Raw genomic sequence first — 21409 nt, forward strand, 5'->3', positions numbered from 1 at the left:
TGCAAGAAAATATGAATTTTAAAATTTATGTATATTTATAACTGTCCATTGTAAGTTAACACTTTTTTATGAGTAGTCTATCCTCACAAATATATACATACAAATGATTTTGTTTTCCATTACCTCTGAAACCATAATTCTTATTAAAGGTAACAAAGATAGGTTTGAGCACTTTTAAATAAAGGTTATATTTTTAATAATAGATTTATTCATTTTAAAGTAATCGTCCTTGGAGCACATCCTGTGATATTTTTTATTTTGGGGGTCTTGACCAATGGATATATTCCTGAAAGGTTGTATATAAACATATTTGTTTGTTTGTAATTTGTCTAATTTAAAATCCACTAATGAAGATCCCCATTTTGAGAGATTCTGCAGTAAGTTTATTTGGTGAATCTGTATATCAAATACTGTACTAGGTTTTCTTAAGGGAAGAACCATCTGGTTTATTTCCACATGTAAAGATTCAAATTGCAGATTTAACTGGTAGTGTTCTGTGAACCAAGTAAGCTTCATGTTTTGGACTTATAATTTAACCCCTCAATTTCAAAATACTTCGACATCTTCAGATTTACTCTCTGAAATCCTTGGAAGTCTTTTCAATATTATTCATATAATAGACAACTGGGTAAAATCTTAGTTCATAGTAGGCATTGCTTTTATTTTGGAAGAAATGTGCTAGTGAATAAATAATACATAAAATTTACAAATGTAAAAGGCTTTAGTTTCTTCCCTCGTTTCCATTAACTAAAACATGTCATCCTAATAACACTTCTGCATATCTAAAAATTTGTTGGTACTGCTTGATAAGCTTTTATTAGGAAATAGGTGCCTCATTTCTATTAGGATCTACGTTAAGACTGAAAGCCTCACCTGGTGATAAATTACTTTAAGAGTGATTTCTAGTTGTTTTTTTCTCATGGGAATCAGTCATAATATTTCTAGGATTAATGTGTCTTATTTGTCAACCCAGCATTCTGTAGTAAACATTTTAACCACTTGTAAGCTTTGCAGCTTAGTTCCTGTTAACCTCTCTGAAGTTTCTCGTCTGTGAAATTAATGAAATAATGCCCTATTGTAGTGTCATTGTAGGCATTAAGATGATAATATATGTAAAGGGTCTAGTATAGTACTTATCACAAAGGAAACATTCTCTAAGTAATAATTCTCTACCTTTCCTCTCCATTGGCCTACTTCAGTGGTTCTTGGACTTTCCTTGGGAGTATCTTTAGGATGGAGGAATTTGAATACATACCAGAGGGGTGTGGGAGATAGCCTTAAGAGGCATCCAAACGCAAACCTGGAAATTTTTTGAAAGTCTTATATTTTTTCTTTTAAAATAGTCTGCATTCTATATTTTTTTATCATAAAAATGTTTTCCAATGAAAATCTTTAAGTAAACCTCTTCAGAAAAATATGCCACATTTTCTCTTACAAATTTGCATAACCCAATATACTACTACCTATCTGTATGAATTCCCAAGTTTAAGATATAGTACTTAGATCTCTTGGTCTGGGTATCACTTTCAGGAAATAAAGATCCTGAAATAAAAGAAGTATATATTTCTCTAGAGAAATAGGTTGAGAATGAGAGGCATATATGAAAAATTAACCTAATTAAAGGTAAAAGGCTTACCCAGTTCAAAAGAGTGTGTCGTAGTCTGGAGCTGAGTCAAACTGTAGTGGGATGAGAAAGGAATGCTTTCATGGCATAAATAAAAAGGAATGACGATGAAGGAACTAGGAAGTTAGCATTGTTAAAGCTGTGAGAAGTTCTCCAATAAAGGAGCCTATCTAACTGTTTAATCTAGCATATCTAAAACTTATTTGACAACAGACCCTTATTTTCCTTACACAACTCTTACAAAATCATGTGCAACAAGTGCTCCAAGGAGCACACTTAGGGAAATAAGTGACCAAAGGAAGCTATGTCATTTAGAAGGAAAGAAGAATGGATAAATGCAAAACAAAGTATGATAGCAATCATCTTGGCACTCCATAAGGTAATGGAAAAGTTATATTTTGCTCAAATTCCCCAGATAAATTGTGGTTTAATATGTTAAAGGACAGTGTTTTGTTTTTTTTTTTTTAATGAGAGAAAAGATTACTATGTGGATCAGAAAGTGAAATGGTAAATAAGGTGACAGTAAAACCTTGAAGCAAGAGGACAGGATGCATTCAAATGGTAAATACATCAGTTTGTCTGGAGCATGAAGGCTGCTGTGGAAGAGAAAACAGGGACTGGATTGAGGAGGCTTCTGGGCCAATGGTCAGCTGAGATGGTTGCAGTGGAAAAGGTACCAGGAGGAAAAAGATTTTGAGGCAGAAGCAAATTGGTGACCAACCAGTCACAAAATCCAGGAATGTGGAAGATCTGTCAAAGATGATTCCACGGTTTTTAGAATGGAAATTGATGGTCTCATTAATAGGAACAGAAATTAGGACAGATGGTTTTGAGAAAATGAGGCACATTGAGTTCAAGACGATAGGAGGATATTACAGTGGAATTGTGGTTTCAACACTTTAAAAGAAAGTACGATTTTAAAATATGAAACTGGATGTTAGATACACACAGAGTAGTTAAAACTTGAAGAGTAGGTAAAAATTGTTAAGAATGAGAATAGAACAAATAAACAGAAAAGGTGGGGAATGAATATTCGTGAGCATTTACCAGGCATTTTGACTTGAACTCATTTGATCTTTTCGGTAGCAGTTTGAATTATTATGGCCCTGGTCTTGTAGGTGAAGAAAACAAGATCTAATCAGGTTAATCATTAAGCCATTTAGGCATAAGAGATGAGGATTCCAACTTAGGTCTTTCTCTTCAGTGTCTACTGCTCTCACGGGTCAAGAAGTAAACCTTTAGGAATAGAAAAACCCATAGGAAGACAGATGAGATTAATAAGGAGCCGTCTGAAAGATATTGGGAGTACCAAGGTAGATAACTATTACGGAACCTAAGATTTGAGAGGGATTTAAAGAATATTTAATCAAATATTCACATTGAATATTTCAAGTTTGCATAGACATCATGAATACAAATTCACACAGGACCATGAATCTATTGTTCTTATATGATTCTTCCTGCTTTTTGCTTTCCTGAACCGTAGTCCAAATTCTTAGCTGCAGTGGTCCACATTAGGCAAACAATTGTATTCTGTTTCTTTAAAGAGGAGAAAGAGAGACGGGGTCATAAAACAGATGGGAATGGAGGTGGGAGAAGGAAGTATGAGAAATTCACAGCCAAATAATGCTTTTTAGAGTTCTAGCTGTCTTTTTGGTGTCTGTAATTTATAGTCACATACAGGACTCTTCAAGATTTTTGAAGATTAAGTTTTTCTCCATTTAACGTCATCACTCCAATAAATTTATCTTTATAATTTTAACACAGCTGAAGCGAGGCAAGATGCCTCTTACATTAGCACCTGTAATAAAGGTATAGTAGTTCAGAGCCTGCTACTTACTTTGTGATATTGGTTATGTTATATAACCTCTCAGTGTTTGTTTCCTCTTCTCTGAAATAGGTGTAACAACTCCCATTGGGTTTATAAGGATTAAATGAGTTTTTATAGGTAAAATGCTTACAACAGCCGCTAGTCAGTATTCAGTAATAATTGATGATGATTTCACTCATTGGCAAATGTAAGACCTTATGTATCTCTTTCTATATCTTTTTTACTTTTCCAATTTTTCCTTTGGTGAGAGGGAAACTGTTTTTACCTTTACTTATTAGGTTGAGTGTTTAACATGAGCAGAAAGTGGTTAAAGCTCTGCTCAGGAGGGTTAAAGCATGCTTGGATTTAGAAAACGTCCTGCTGTCAACAGAAGTAGGTGTGGTGTTGACTTCCCTTGTAACATTGATACAGTAATTATTCATGTTCAAGACTGTTTCAGTGTGAATTTATATTACTTCGAGTGGAAACTGGTTTCATATTCAAACTAAAACAATTGATAAGTGTATAATTTCCCCTTCTTTGTTTCATTTAAAAAAACTCCCTTCCATTAAGTAATAATAAATATATTGTCATACTATTATCATAGGATGAGATGCTTGGAATTATAGTAAAGTTATACATTCAGTGTGCACTGTGGACGTTTCCATTTTAGCATTTGTTAGAAATATAAATATTAAATTATTTAGCAATATGGTTTAGCATAAAGGCTATGTGACATAGTTTGTGAACTCTGGAGCCAGATGGCCTGGATTTGAATCCTGACTGATACTATTTCTGTGTCTTTGGGCAAGTAATGAATAATTACTGTATCTCTTTTTCTCAGTTTTCTCATCAGTAAAAAGAGGTGATAATAATATCTACTTCATAGGGTTATTGTGAGGAATTAAATGAGTAAGAAACTTGGAACAGTTTCAGATCATTGGTGCTCAAGCATTGTTAACTTAGCAATGATTATTCTGTATATTACTTACGCTTATACCATTAGTATATGCTCACAGACATACCAAACTTTAAAGGAGTCTTTATTACCAAGGGTGTAAATAATTTTGAACACTTGTATAAAAAGATGTGATAGAGCTACTAAGTCTAAAGTACACCTGGAACACAGAAACACATAGCAACAACTAAGAGCAAGAGAGTTAGCATTGTATCAACAGTATTCCACCTGTTGTTATAGTAACCATTTAAATTGGAAAAATAAATTGTAGTCAACACCTTCTATTTCCCTTACAGTAATCCTCTTTTACATGTCTACACAATTATAAAATAGGAAATAAAATTGCGAAAGATATTTATATTTCTCCTTCAATATTTAAGTTAATTGTTTCTCTCATCTTAACTAAATATTTTTCTCATTTAGGTAGCTCAATAAAAGATTTACTGTTTTTTGTTAGCTTTTAGTTAATTCCTTTCTTAAAAGGAATCAGTATTGACAGTTACTTATAAATCAGTTAATTTACTGTCTGTTTACATTTCAAGGGACATGATCTAACCCACTGTAATTGAATCTGTACAATAATAAAAGGTTTTGTTATGGGTATTATTACAAACAATTCTATATATCCTTTACTAAGGGCAAAATAGAAAATAGCCCTAACCAAATGGCTATGGAATATGTTGTGTTATAAGAGTAGTAATGTAACACTGATTCTCCACCATGTTGTTTAAAGCTCAAAGCACAGTTTGATAAAATAAAGTATTTAAAAGCAAGAGGAATGAAATTACTGCTACATCAATGTGCAAACTAAAGTAAAACTCATTATAATAGAAATCTAGAGTAAAAAATTTGCTATGTAAAAAGTCTATGGCTATAGTGGTTGAGGATACATTAAATAAAAGCTGTCTGGGAAAAGGGAAAGGTCAGGATCATGCATTGATCACCTGCTCTTGTTTTTGTTTTCTGAACAATCCCCCACCTCATGCAAAAAAGGAAGGAGAAGATTAAACATATGTCTTTTAACAAATATCACATCATTATTACTTTTTCAATTTTTGTACCAGTTGCGTGGATTTGCATGTGCATTTCCTTTCATCGCAAGGCTGATGCAAACATCCAGTACTAATGAATGTTCAAATCAAATGTAAATAACTTACTCTCAGTATTTTTTATTAAATTATTTATTTCATAACTTTCAAAATTTGAAGGAACTTTGGAGACCATCTAAATTGGTGAGTCTTAAAGTTTGGTCTATGGACCAGTACCAACAGTATCAGCGTCACTTGGAAACTTCCTGGGAGTGCAAATGCTCAAGCTCACGCCAAAACTACTGTATCAGAAACTCTGAGAGTGGGGCCCACCAATCTGTGCTTTAACAGGCCCTCTCAGTGATCCTGCTGCGTGCTGAAGTTCGAGATTCACTTATCTAGATAACACAGACTCTGAGGAAGGTATTTTCACTACAGTGCTTCAAGTAGAATTACACACTACTTACTTGCTTTTGAGATCAATTGCAAAGGGAACTCTTTTTCCCAGGCAGTGGGTACCTTGTACTATATCTATAACAGAATGGCTATCTTACATGTGTTAGGCTGCCTGGCTGTTCTCGCTGTAGTTGAACAGACTGGATATAAAGTTTTTGGGACAGCAAACAAATTAGTCTGGCCATGGTTACACATCAAGTTGGCTGTAAGATAGACTTTTAGAAAGAAACTGCAATGTTTTTAATTGCTTGAGCCTGTTTTATTTTAGAATTAGTGAGGAATAGTTGGGTTGCCCAGACTTCCCACAGAAAAGAAACAGACATATCAGTATTCCCATAGGAGTAGTGGAGACGTAGATGACATTACCACCACCATTTATTAGACTCTAATAAGCCTTCTAAAGCTGAAACCTTGGCAGTTCTTTCTTGGTGAATTCCTCATAATGGCCTGTTATCAGCGTAGCTGATTTTATTCCTTCTTCTGTGAAGGAAAGGAAGAGAACTAAACATTAGAAGCTAAGAAAAAGTTAAGACTGATTAAAAATGACGTGTTTATTTTTCTATCTTTTTCATTCTCTCTGTACCCTAATTTTTTTTTTCAGTTCTCCAGGTTAATACGATTTTTTAAAAAAAATACTCCATTTTAGTACACCTAGCAATACAGACTGTGCTGCTACTTGAATAACTTAGAATAAAATAAAGTTGACTTTCTAGTAATATTTATTAACAGTCACCCTCAAACTAGACTGACCATTTATGACAGAGATCAGCAAAGATTATTCCTCATAATATTTTTCTTAAATGACAAGATAGTAAATAATTTCAGGATTTGCAGGTTAACAGGCAAACTCACAAGGATATTAGGTAGGTATTTAACCATTTAAAATGTAACTATTTAAAAATGTAAAAGCCATTCTTAGCTCACAGGTCATAAAAAATACAGGCAGATGGGCAAATTTGGCCTGCAAGCCAAGTTTACCAACCTTGACTTATGATATAAAGAGGATTCTTAGATATTTACTGTCCATATTTTGAGATGGTGTAAGTCGATGATTACAATAAACTCGTATATTAATTGTGTTTTCACATAATGTTGACACAATAAATTTGATCAGTAACTTCTTTTTCTCCAAAATATTTAAAAAATATAAACATTAGCCCTCTCAAATAAATTACCAATTTTTTTAAATTATAGAGTTTAATTTCATGATATTTTACATTAATGGGGAATCTGGAAGATGGGTTCTTGGAAGCTCTTCAAGATAAACTTTTGAATACTGTGAAAGCATTACAGACAGAGATATGAAAATTTACATCAATTAATGAATAAGAAACTTAAGAAATTTGCTAGTGGGAGAAGAGGAAATAAAATACATGATAATCTGAAGAGAAACTAGTTATGTTTTATGAATATGTGAAAAATTCAGCAGTTTGGAATCATGGACTATTCAGAATTTCAAAGCCTAAGCTACAATAATTTATTGCATAGGAGAGCGATTTGGGGGACTATTCTTTATAATATTTTGGGGTGAAAACCCAGCATGACCCATTTACTGTAGCAGAACTGGATAGGGACAAAATATGCATGGATAGCAAGTTGGGGCTAGATCTAACCCTAAGTCGTGAAAAGGTATTAGAAGATCTCTGCTCCTTCTGTCTTTAAGTGACCTAATACATTCCCATGACTTGAAAATAACATCCATATGCTGATATCAAGAACTCAGAATTCTCTGAACAGTTCCCAACTATTACTAGTAAATCCAACTGTCTTGTTGACAGCTCTTTATAGATCATGTAAAGGCCTAGGTATTGAGGAAGAGAAAAAGCAGATTTTGGTGCCTATCATAATAATGTCTTGCGTGTTAAAATTAATAAATACTTACTGGTTTCAGAATTTTAAAATGGGAGCATTAGTTCCCTAATAGTTTTATGTATATGTTTGTTTTAATGAAGTGTGTGTGTGTGTGTGTGTGTGTTGTTGTTGTTTTTTTAATCGTACAGAGGGCTTGAAATGAAAAATTACAATTTGCAGCCTCATCTTTTCTGATTCTTAATTCCACTTCTTTGGCGGACAATCACTTAAACACTTCCAGGTATTTTTTCTTTTGGTTAACTCCATATCTCTAAATTATTATGCTTCTACTGAAATTTCTTGATTTAAATATATCTAAAGAAACATTAAGCTTATTTGCACTGCTCCCACCTTTTTTCCTGACATAATTATGTCACTGTTTTTTGTTTTATTGGTTATAGCCATAAATACTATAATTTCTATTTCTATGTTTTTTGTTTCATCAGGTATAAGACAGTATTCTTGATTTCCACATAGTAAGATGTTAGCACCCCTGCCCTACATAGTTTCAGATGAGAAGTTAGACGTCCAAATTGTATGTAATACAGGGGGTGCCAAAAAAATGTATACACATTTTAAGGAAGGAAAACTGTATTAAAATTGTAATAATACATACCAATAACAAAAGATGAATACAAGTCACGTTTGACTTCTGCAATTACAGGAGATGCTCACAGTGGTTACCATCAGCATCCAGACACTTCTGATTATGGCAAGCTACTGCTTGAGCGATGTTGAACAAAGTGTCCACTGTATCGCTGCACATACCATTTCAATTTCTTCACGAAGTACCACCAGTGTAGCCAGTTTTCTACATAACACCACATCCTTTAAAGTCCTCCATAGGTACAAGTCAGGGGGTGTTAAGTTGGAGGCTCTGTTGCATGCTCATGCCTCCATTGTCATTGTACTTCGACAGTGTTCTCAAATTTCAAATACCACTTCAAAATGGTCTTGTGCTCCTCCAACGATAACCATGCTTCCACCATTTTATTTGTCCTGCCTGTCATACGGTGAGGCTAGCATTCATTTGATTAATGCCATCTTTTGAGTGAACATCATACTACACATTGCTACCATAATTCAATTCAACTTTGAAAAGTAATACAGTTTAGATGATACCTCTTAAAATGTGTATACATTTTTTTTTTTTTTGGCACCCCCTGTATATTGTTTTTCTCTGGCTGCTTTCAAGATTTTCTCTTTTTCATTGATTTTTAGCAGTTTGACTATGACAGGCCTAATGTGGTCCTGTTTATATTTATCCTGCATAGGGTTTCTGGGTTTCTTGATTATGAAAATTTGTCTTTTACATATTCCAGAAATTAGCCATTATTTTTTCAAATATATATTTTTTTCTTTCCCTTTTCTTCTGAGACTATAATGGCATATATCGGGGATACCAAAAAAAATGTATACACATGACTTGTATTCATCTTTTGTTGTCGGTATATATTATTACAATTTTAATACAGTTTCTTCCTTTCTTAAAATGTGTATACATTTTTTTGCACCCTCTGTATAGTAGACCTTTGGATATCATCTCACAGGTCCTGAGGTTTGTTTTTTGTTTTTTCTTTAACCTTTGTTCTCTGTAGTCTTCATTCATCTGTTTTCAAATTCACTGACTCGTCTGTCATTTTAAACTATTTTCAACTTACTGTGCATATATGTATGTGCATATATGTATGTATGTATATCTGTAATTTAAATTGTCATGTTTGAACATTTAAATATGCTGTTAAATGCATTCACTGACTTAATTTCAGCAATTATGTTTTTCAGTTTTAGAATTTCCATTTGAATCTTTTTTATAGCTTCTATTTCTCTGTTGAGATTTCCTCCCATTTTTTAATTAAGAGAACATATCCCTTTACCTCACTGAAAATAGTTATAATAACTGCTTTAAATTACTCACCTGCTAATTACAATATCTGGAGTGTTTCAGGGTTGGTCTCCATCATTTCTCTTGATAATGGGTTACATTTTCCTGTTTCTTCGTGTATTGAGTCATTTTGTATTATATCCCGGACATTTTATTTGGTGGATACTCTGGATTTTCTCGTATTCCTTCAAAGAATGTTAATATTTTTCTGTTAGCAGGCAATTAACTTGGTTTGACTCAATGGAAAACTGTCTCTTAGGCATCAATTCAATTCACTTGTTTTATTGTTTGCCAATCTTCCCTATGCATGGTTCAGGAATCAGCCAGAAATTTGAGCGGTGTTTTTATACACAGAATCTGGGCTACCTCCTGTAGTTCTCTCTCTTTTTTGAAAATCCTCCTCTCCTCACTTTTCAGTGACTGTTACTGCCACCACCTCTGTCACTCTGTTATGTCAGACTACAAACACTGTAGGTTTTCTCTTATAGTTTTAATGACCCCAAGTCGAGCTGACTGATCTGCTTGTAGGCCAAAAGCCAAAAAAAAGGGGGGAGGGAGTGTTGGGGAACTCATCCCAATCTGGTTTTTTCTTGCAGTTATCAGCTCTTTAGACTCTATTGCGTTCAATCTCCAGGGCCTTGAGGTAGTTGTTTTTTATATTCTGTCTAGAGTTTATAGTTGTTATCTGTGAGGAGCCATCTGATAGAGAAGCATACTTGGCTGTATAGAAGCAGAATCTCCCCAGTAGGATTTTGAGATTTTTGTCTTTCATAAATACTGACACTTTGTCAGAAGTTATTTGTTTCTACCCTTAGAAATATTTAGGCATTGGGTAGCTTACGTTTAGCTTTAGTGATAAATTTTATAGAAACTCTGACTTCACTGTTCTTTTCCTTACCATTGATTTTTTCTATGTTTTACATATTTTCTCTTTACCATATATCCAGTGAGGTACATTATTAAAATGATAGAAATCATAAGAAAAATTTATAAACTATTAAATTTGAGATTTATTTTTGTTTGCTTCTATTCCTCTTTACTTTGTACCATGTTTCCCTGAAAATAAGATCTGGACAATCAGCTCTAATGCATCTTTTGGAGCAAAAATTAATATAAGACCCGGTATTTATATTATATTATATTATATTATATTATATTATATTATATTATATTATATTATACTATACTCGACATTAACTAATTTTAAAACATTTACAAGTACATCTAGCTTCATTCCTTACAATCATACTACATGTCTGCTCTGTATTATTTCATAAATTACATATATAAGTATGTACATAAGTTACATACATAAGATTTGTTTGAGCCATTTTATATTTTGAGGAGGTGAGGGTCATTTAGAGGAAAAAACTGTGGCTAATATTCAGGTTCATATTAGTGATACAGCCTTTCTCGGGCATCATACATCAGCTTCATGTAAAATGTTACAAAGTGAATTCACTGCCACTTTTAGGTTCTTATGTATTCCTTTCAAAAGCTGTATATTAAAAAGGAGAAGTCATCAGTCATTTTTAGCTGCTTTTGTTGGCATTAATACTTTATATAAAATAATAGGAAAGGCCATATGCTCTGAAATTTTAACAGGTAGGATTGTGATAATTTTTAATTGCGTTATATTTGCTTCTTGTATTTTCCAATTTTTCTGTGATGAAGCATGTTTAGGTAATATTTTAAATTTAAATGTAATTTTATTACATAGCTACTTTAAAACTCAGAAGTTGGCCTGACAAATATATGGAATTATTTATATCAATAAACCAGTAATTACACATAAGGCAACGTATCCAAAATTTTGAAATTTGAACTCCCTTTTTATATTATCAAAAACCTAGTGCTTCTTCAGATGTATGGAAATGAAACCTAATGCCATTAAACTAATTGGCATTTGAGTATTGCGTTAGCATATTTAAAAGGCTTTTCTGAACTCAGATTATTGATTTGTATCTGCAAAGATATAAAAATAGGTAATTGAAATCTACACTGCCTTCTTTTATTTCATATACTCTCAGTTTTGCCATTCACTGCTGTAAAGAGATGACGTTTACCGTGAGTTGTACACTACAATAACTTTCCTTTTTCTTTGTAATAACATGTATGAGTAAACAAAGATTTTAATCTCAATTTCTTCTTGAAATGAGAATTTCTGTTTAATTTATTCAAAATTCCATTCAAGTAATGTCTTATATGAATGTCCTATAAGTTATTACAATCATTTTTTGGAGTAACTGTTTTTTGGAGTACCATGTTGTCTCCATATTTATTGCTTATATGGTCTATCTATATATTAGTGTGTCTAGTATATCCTTTTGTGTAGTACAACATAATTGCATAAAAATAGAACTTATGTGGGAGGAACAGACTTACTCATGAGTTACCTTGGATATGGCTTAGAATCACCAGTTCTCTTCAGTCTTAATCACTAAATGTATGAAAAACATAAACAGATTATTTGTACCTCCAAAAATATATAAACGTAAATAGCTAATTAATTCATTTAACAAATAATAGTACTTGCTCTGTACCCCACACTGTTACTAAGGCTACAGCAGTACATAAGATAAAGGTTCTGCCTTTTGTCAGCCACGTTGTGAATAATAAACATCTGGAAAAGGCAAATTAAGACGTCATGCGATACCTCTTTTTCCCACTATGATGGAGTAACCAATGCTGGACTTGCCCTCCCACTAGAACAACTGTTTTCAGACCCTGGACAATTGACAGCTTGGTAATGTGATCCCTGAGAGAAAGGATAGGGGAGGAAACTAGGTGACTCTATAGTCTGTTTTCCTCTGGCACAAAAATCACAGAGGGCTCATGTTGGGATAGTGGAGATACAAAATTGAAGCAGCCCTTATTGCCGTGCTCCTGCTTGTAGGACAGCTGTCCTGGAGAGTTGCCCAGCATTGCTGGGTGAACTAGAATAGACCTTTGTTGTGTTAAGCCACTGAAATTTTGAAGGTTGTTATGACAGCATAGTCTAGCATATTCTGACTAATGGAGTAACTACAGTGTTATTCCCTTTTCTTTTCTTTTTCAATCCTTCTGAATATGTTAAGAAAATTTTAATGTGGTGCTTATACTACGTAGCTAATCCTCCTTTTTAACAAAGAGAGTTTACTTCAGAACCATATGAAGGTATTTAGCTAGAATTGACGTAGTCATGTGATACTGATTTTCCAATTTTACTAGTAATGTAAAGTTTCTTTTAAAGTAAATTCCTTTAAATAAAAACAAAATTTAAAGAAAATATTCGGTGAAAAATATGTTTATATTAAGAAAGTGTGGCAAAAATCATGAGGATGCTATACCAATGAATGAAATTTGAGAAGCAGTGCAATGCACCAAACTATAGCTCACCAGGATAACTCGTGATTTAGTTCTATGTCCTATCCATCCTGTGGTGTCGTGAGCAGAGTATTTAGGTAACTGCACTTATATTGGTATGTTGTCCGAAATTCTCCCCTAATTTTCTGATAGAGTTTGTAAAGGAGTGCTATTATTTCTTTTTTAAATATTTGATAGAATTCCCCAGTGATGCCACCTGGAACTGGGCATTTCTTTATGGGAAGATGTTTAATTCCTAATTCAATTTCCTTGCATGTTCTGGGTCTATTTAGATTTTCTGTTTCTTAATGAATCAGTTTTGATCATTTGTAGCTTTCTGGGAATTTGTCCCTTTATCTAAGCTGTCTTAATTTGTTGACATAAAGTTGTTCATAACATTCCCTTATAATGCTTTTCAGTTCTGGAGAGTAGATAGTTGATAATGATGTCTCCTCTTTCATGAGTAATTTTGGTAATTTGTATCTTTGCTGTTTTTCTTTGTCAGTCTAGTTTAAGTAATTTTTCAGTTTTGTTCAGCTTTTTAAAGAATTAAATTCTGCTTTCATTGATGTCTTTAATTATTAAATTTAATTTGTTATTGCATTCTGCTCTAATCTTTATTTCCATTTTCTGCTTGATTTTATATTTAGTTTGCTCTTTTTCAACTTTTTAAAAGCATAAGCTGAGCATATTTTTCCCTGGTAACTTTTCAACTATTAAAACCATAAAATTCTTCACTGAAATTTTTTTTAAAAAAGATAAATTAGCAAGATTAGTAATTTTTCCAAACTAGCTTAATTGTATGTTAGCTATATTTTAATAAAAAGTCTTTTTTAAAACTAGCTTCTTAAAATAACCTTGTAATTGTGGTTTTAATAGAGAATTAATTAACATTTATTGAATTTGTGCTGAGTCGAGAGATATTCTGAAGTATATTTTTCTCTTTTTTGAGCCTTATAGCCCCTGTTTTGTACCTTTTTCACGGCACTTAGCTTTGTCTGCTTTGTATCAGAGCTGTTCCTGTTCTGTCCCATCCCCCTCACAGTTCCCTCGGGTCAAGGACTGCCTTAATCATGTTTGAATCTGCTGAAGCATCTAGTACTGGCTCTGCACATGGTAGGAACACGATAGCGTTTACTGATTGAATAGAAGAGCTCGCATTGCACACATTTTATGGAACTGGTTTACAAATGGCTATATGCAATTTTCTAAGAAAATAATTCTCACTTTTTAAAGTATTGGTCTTCATTCAGCATTAAATTTACACTTTTGAGTAAATATGAATTTTCCTGTTAGTGAAGTATCCTAATCCTGTCGAATGATTATGATAATCCCTCACATGTACCCTGATGCCTTTGTTTTTGCTTATTACATATTATCATCTCTGGTGGGAGGGGAGGGCTTTGTTACGTTGTGGTTTTTTTACAAGATTATTTAAATATAGGCATACCTTAAAGATGAAAAATTAAATAGGAAGAATTAGATTAATAATGAGAGTCTTCAGCACTATGTATTTATATATAAGTTTATACTTCCCAACTGTAACTTCTAATGAGGAAAATACTAGTAAAGGAAGCATTTAGCCCTTGATATCGTAATCTCTTTATTTTGGTCAATAGATAACTTTATGAATATATTTGTGATAACCCATTGCTTTGAAGCTGTTACTTCCAAGTAAATATGCCCAATGTACCCTCCCAGATTTCTTTTGTTTATTATGTCTGTAGCAATTTGCTGTGTCATTGTTAGTGAACAGTTAGTTGTTCCCTTCTTTAATGAGTTATTTACGAATTTAAAATTACTAATGACATTTCAATTATTTGGGTTTTGTTACTTTAGGAAGTTAGTATTAAAGTCTATAGGTGGTAAGTACTTTCTTTAAAAGAACTTACTTTGATACTGAAATTGCTAAATTTTTAACAGACTGAAAGTCAGAATATTTCTCTACATTTGGGTAGCATCTGCATTCTTTGTGTTATGTTCAAGTGAGCCCCTTTTTCTCTGTGGGACCAGAATGCCATAAGTTGATGATAATCAGCTACCTTTCAATTTTTTTTTTTAGTGGATATAGTTGCTGTTAGTCTTGGAAATGGTAAAACTCCATAATGTTGCTTTTCTGCTCAGATAAAAAGAATTCTGATGTCCTCCTTTCTAAAGCAGTTCACTGTGATCAATGGAGATAGGGAAGGTTCATATGAGAGCCAGTCATGGATAACTAGTAGCCACACACTAACTGATATTTGTATTGTTATGGTAAACATAGTTGACTTTGGATAGATTGAAAGGATGCTATTCTTACCAATTTCCAGATTTTAAACCCACCATACATTGGGGTTTAAGAAGGAGGAAATAAAGAATGTCACAAATTTATCTCTCCTTTTATGCTTCTTTCCCACCCCAATTCCAGGAAATTCATAGTACCCAAAGGTTTATTTTCTAATAAATGTTTAGAAACTGAAATGTTACAAAATTGTAAGATTCTGCCTATGAAAGCTGTTAAAAACTTTTTAAAATACAGTTTTCTCTTTCCAGGTAAATTTTTCAGTTTCTCTCTATTTTAACAATTCTATAATTCAAATCTTTTCCTTCTATGTTTACTCCTAAGATTTTTATAACTAACTCTTAACATTTAGGTCTTTATCCATTTTGAGTTAATTTTTGGTATATGGTGTAAGATAAAGATCCAGCTTCATTCTTTTGCATTATCTCAATTATTAAAAAAATAATTGGTGATATCATTGTTACTGTCATCCCTCTTGGTGTAGGTACTGTTATTAACCCCAAATAGCTGATAAGGAAACAGGCACAGAAAGGTTCTCACAGCTAGGAAATAGGCGTAAGAGATGGGAATCTGAGTTAGGCTTTCTGGTTTGAGAGCCCAGACCCTTAATTCCTAAGCTTTCTAACCTCTCACTATTATGCTATGTTACACTATCTCTCCATACTATGCCTTAAACCACTTGCTGTCTTCTTCTACGTAGGCATAACCCTCCCTGCTCTGTGTCTTAACAAAGTCATAGGTGAGCTATATCATTATATCCAAGCACTGTGCTAAGTACTTTACATGCTTGGAATTACAAGCCTCATAACAATCCTATGACTTTGTGAGAAAACTGAGGCTTAGTTAGGCTAAGTAACTTACTCAGTTTCTTACTAATAGTAAGTACTAGAGCCAAGACCTAAATATTTGACTAAACCCATGCTGTGTACTAATACGCATCCTTCCCCTCAACCTCTGTGAGGTTCCCAAACTCAAGTCTCTTACAAGCATAATAAGCATGTTCTCAGTGTTGGTTCAGATCACTTCTCAGAACAGTAGTTTCCTGTTATTCTTACATCATAATAAAATACCTGGTTTGGTTTTAGAGCCCTCCTACCCATCATCTCATTTCAACCACTTCTTTTCTTTTTCTTTTTTCTTTTCTATCTGGTAAACCCTTTTGACATAGAATTCTCTTACCCATCTGAACCATCTTATATACCTTTTTTTTTTTTAAAGGAACTATATTAAAATTTTAGGCTTCCAAGCAAAATATTGTATCCTATCTCCAAGTTGACGTTCATGCTTTGTACCAAGCGGTATTAAGACTATTGGATAACCTATGAGGTCTGTGATTGTACCTTTTGTGTTTGACTGACTTGCAGATAACACTAGTTTTCTATAATTTGGATCAGAGCAACATTATAATCTACCTTACGAAATAATTCAAATTAATTATTAGACATGTACAGTATCCCATGGATAAAGGGGAGATGAAGGTAGAAAAAAGAATTCAATGTCCACTATGAGCTATAAGATAACCTCAGTTGGAATTCCCTGAGAAGGGAAAATAGAGAAGTCTACATGGCAATGAGCTTCACGGATCTGTAGGATCCTGATTTTTCCCCTTGACTCCATCTCATAATTCTTGTGCATTTCTCAGATCTCCCTAATTTCTCCTGCTATCCTTCAATTTCTTCTTTACATGTCTACCCTAAGTTGCTGATTTCTGCCTATTAGCTCCAAATTTCATTATGAAAATTGTTATTAAGATTTTTAGATATATAGAGTCCCTTGAGCAGGGACCAGGGCTGTCTTTGTCAGAACTCAGCAGGTGAAATCATTATTCTGCTGCCATGATAATGTAATAATAAAATTCTAGTAAAGGACCTAAGAGCTTTCAGAATTAAATTATAATAGTTTCTCTTATACTAAACAGTACAGGATAAATAGTTTCATTAGTTTTGAATTGATTGGTGAGATTATGATGAAAGAGATTCTAATATTGGCTATTAGTAGCCTGCAGATATACATATAAATACTTGAGATCTTCATTTGTGGTTGTGATTTTTAAAAATAGGCTCAAGTATTACACTCTTAGCAGAGGTGAGAGAGAGTTCTGCTATTTCAAAACTTATTTTTGGCCAAAAACAGTGCTGTTAGCACCCTTAGTCTTTGTTGCCATGGAGATAGTAATGGCTTTATTTTGTATTTTTAACATACACTTAAAATACACAAACACATCTTAGGATTTAAAGTGTGAATTAGTTGTCTGTAGGTTTTGAGTATTGGCACATTTCAAAAGTATTTTCTGTATTTTTTAATACTTTGTTATTTCTGTCCTCCAAAGAAAATAGAGGACGATTCTGGCCATTATAAGGACTAAGTTTTGTATTAGTTTTTACAGGGTCTTTTAGGAATAACTTAGAATCCCTTGTGGATCAGTAATGTATGAGGATATTAGAGAATAGCAGAAACTTTTGAAAAAAGTAATGTGATCTTAAGTACTCAATGTCTTGGACACCTACAGTTATGACACTAATACAAATCAATTTCAGATTCAACTGATACTTTTGATACTATGGTAAATACCCTATTGTAGTGTAATAGAACTCAGTTGAAAAGTACAAAGCAGTCTTCATAATTTTAACTTTTAATATATTTAACTGATTATTTAACTGTATATCAATAGTGTCTTGACATTGATAAAATTTATGAACTTTCAATAAATAAAATTTGCAATTTGTGAATTATATATCCTTCCTTACAAAAATGAATTGATTCCTTGGCATAGATTATTATTATTGATAGACCTCATGATTATAACTAAATCACATCTGTTTAGCATCCAGTGTCAAACTGACATGGCCTAGTTAATATCTTAGTCCCCTCACAGTTTTGACATGTTACCTCAATAGCTGAACAGTCAGGTGATTGATTTCCTTGTTAAGCTAGGTAGATGAATTCTACTTATAGTATTTATCACAACTGAGTGTTATAGTTGTTTCTGGATAATGACAACCTTTGATTATAATTATTGTAAACAAAATCTTAAAACTTAGTCCTATGCTTTCCTCAGTTAATACCTGTAATTAATGGCAAAGGAAGGCAAAATAAGAAAGCTCTTTACTTTATAGAGAGAAAATAGCTAAAGGTTATAGACAATTACAACTCATGTTCATAGTTTTGAATATTAGATTTTAGCTTTTTCAGTTTGCAGTGACTTTTTAACAAGACCCATCTCCTCTATGAAGAATGTGATTTTTTTTTCTGGCACAAAAAATAGGGTAACCTGATCTGAGTCTGACAGAGTGTCGTTCATTTAAGTGCTTCCATCTGTTGCCTGCTGTTCCCCTTACTCATGACCCCTCTATGTTTCTCTTTCCCTTCTCTTTCCCTCTGTTTCTCTTTCCTTTTTCTTCCTTCCTTCCTTTCTGTTCCCCTCTCTTCCCCACCCCCTTTCCTCCCTCTCTCTGTCTCTTTTTTTTGTCTTTAGCCCCTCTGAGGAAAGCAAAGTTTGTTGAGAGCCCACGAATTCCAGAATCCGAGCTTGGCTCACCAACCCTCACTTCAGCTCAGAAACTGGACGTGGATGCATACTGCCCTGGTAAGCCTGCATGCGAAGTGTCTGCTTTGAAAGAGGAAGGTTCAGATCAGGCCCATCCAGCAGAGCAGTATTTTGCATGTATCCTATTCATAAAAACATACCCGTTATTATCTCTTCTGCACCTGATGACATTTTTTCCTTATTAGAGCATAGTTTTTACTGAACACTGTTTTTGACTATCATTATAATGAGAGTAAGTATTGAAAAGAATTTCAAAGATAATTTTCAAAATAATTAAAATAATTTTGGTAGATAGTTTTCAGGTGATTTTCATGATTTGAGACACTTGAAGACATTTTGCTTTGGCCATGTGCAAACAGGAATGTTAATAAAGATATGAATAAAAATGTTCGTTCAGCACTAGCCCTCTACATATGACCTATTTTGCCTAATCCCTATTGGATTTCAGGACAGTTATAGAAAATAGTAGTGATGTTGGAGACATTAAACTTGAATTAGAAAAGAAACATTATAGGTTCCTCATTTGGACTCCTGGACACTCACTTTTAGAAATATCTCTTCTCATGAATGGCCTGTAAGCACATGTGGGAGTTCGCTAAAACCCTTCTTGTGTGGGAGCCAAACTGAGACAGACTCATTATCAATGCTTAGATTCTTCCAAACTTAGATGAGTTGCCTGGCAACATCCTTTACACTCACTCTACAGTGAGTCTATAGAGCTGTGTCAGAAATGTTCACAGCTCTAGCTGAGTATACAGATTACAGCTTTAGTAAAGGGCATTAGAAGACGTGGTTTTAGGTCTTATGTTTATTCCTGCTCATTAAAATTGATCTTAAACCACAGTGAATGCAACCACTATATATTTATAGCATTAGGGGTCAGCAGAATAAAATGATTTCTAGTTCTAGCGAAAATGTCAGTAGCTCTCATCTGAAATGTAGGATAATGTACCTCTGAACACAGATAAGACATGTTTTTTAAAAAAAAAGGTAAAGACATGGGCCAAACCTAATCAGAGACATTTGAGTTTATGAATCAGTTTTGAATATTAAAACACTTGGGGATTTCATGTTCAGAGTGCAGAACCCTGGGCTTCATCTACTGTTTATTTTTAAGTCAGTCACAGTTATGTATTAGGAACCAGCTTTTCTTTTTCTAAAAGGAACAAAATAGCTCTTTAAATGGCACCGTAGCACGTTTGTTAGAAGAATCTTTTTCAGGTTTGAAAAGGTATTATCACACTTCTTGGGCAGTGGGATATTGTGCTTTGCGTCTGTTCATGCAAATTTTAGTGTAAAAAAGTAAAATAAATAAATGCACTAATTTCCCATTTCTGCATTGAGTTTTGGAAGAGAAACCTTGTCAGAGGCCTTTTCTTTTCCAGATTTGCAAGTCAGAATGATTGTCTGGAGACAACTCTTTCACTTCCTGATTGCCCCTCTGACAGCCATAATCTAATCTAGTTGTTGTTATTGTCAAGAAGCAAGGTAGCTGCTGTTTGTTGGAATGCCATTGCTGAGGCACTATGAAAAATCCTCATTATTATTTACGTATATTATTTAAGCATGGAATTTTTTTTTTCTAAATTGGAATTGAACCAAGCTAAACCTTAGTTAAGATTTTCAGAAAGCCAGGAAGAAACTGAACATTTTGCCAGAATATTCATTGCCACCCTCTGCAGGCTCTCCTTTTCTTATCTGAAACAGGTTTAAAGCATAGAAACTTTTTAGTGATTTGCTCTTTTATAATAAAGTATAAAGTTATTTAACTGTTTGGAAATAAGTTTCTACTGAGATAAGAATAGTGACCTGAGAGTTGAAGCTATTATGTTCTACGTAGTACCCAAAATTAACAATAAACAAATGAATTCAGTACACACTGAAGAAAAATAGCAATCCTTTTTTTAAAAAATTTTCTTACACAGGATGTAATAAAAGAACAAATTTTATTGTATACTTATACATAATAATGCATTTAACGCTAGTATTCTGATACATTCTGGCCCACCGGCTTTATTCATTATCACAAACAAATTTAGGAACATGGTGTATTTCACAAAGGCAGCATTATAAGCCGCAGGTTAGATCGTGGTTGTCAAATTTTCCCATGCTTCACAATTACCTGGAGGACTTGTTAAATGTAGATTGCTAGGCACACCCTCAGAATTTCTGATTCAGTTAGCCTGGGGTGAGTTGAGAATTTGCTTTTGTAACAAATTCCCAGGTCATGCTGAAACCTATGGTTGGGGTTCCACACTTGGAGAACCAGTTGGATTACAGGGCTGCTGCAGCCTGCTTACAGCATTATCCAATGCTTGTCCAATGAACGTTGCTGGACGTCTGTAGGGTTCATTCTGCTATTGACTTCTGAGGAGTGATTGGGGATGTTGTTTCTATATTAATCTAAACTTGAACCTTTTGGTGTCTGTATTTTAGGTTGGAAGAATAAAGCTTTTGTGTCTGAGAGACATTACTCATATTTTTCATGGTTTGTCTTTTTATATCTGCTATCTGTGTATCCATTGTCTTGTTTTCACTGTTGTCCTACATGTAAAAGGAAATTGTGATTGAAACCACAGCAAGTCACTGATATTCGGTCTCCAAAATCTAGGGAAAACTACACT

General features: G+C 33.5%; 1 protein-coding gene across 13 annotated transcripts in view; it reads left to right on the forward strand.

Annotated features, from left to right (window-relative positions):
- The window catches only part of TANC2 (tetratricopeptide repeat, ankyrin repeat and coiled-coil containing 2), a 341550-nt gene that overhangs the window by 171324 nt on the left and 148817 nt on the right, over positions 1-21409 (forward strand). For 8 of the 13 annotated variants that reach the window (XM_074320171.2, XM_074320170.2, XM_074320174.2 and 5 more), the window contains one exon: positions 18714-18824. The exons of the other annotated variants lie outside the window; for them this stretch is intronic. In XM_074320171.2, the coding sequence (XP_074176272.2) occupies positions 18714-18824 (111 nt within the window). The remainder of the gene's footprint in view (positions 1-18713; positions 18825-21409) is intronic. 13 annotated transcript variants of the gene reach the window in all.

This window comes from Rhinolophus sinicus, chromosome 12, assembly GCF_057876585.1.
Source record: "Rhinolophus sinicus isolate RSI-liver-muscle chromosome 12, RSI-T2T, whole genome shotgun sequence".
NCBI lineage: Eukaryota > Metazoa > Chordata > Mammalia > Chiroptera > Rhinolophidae > Rhinolophus > Rhinolophus sinicus.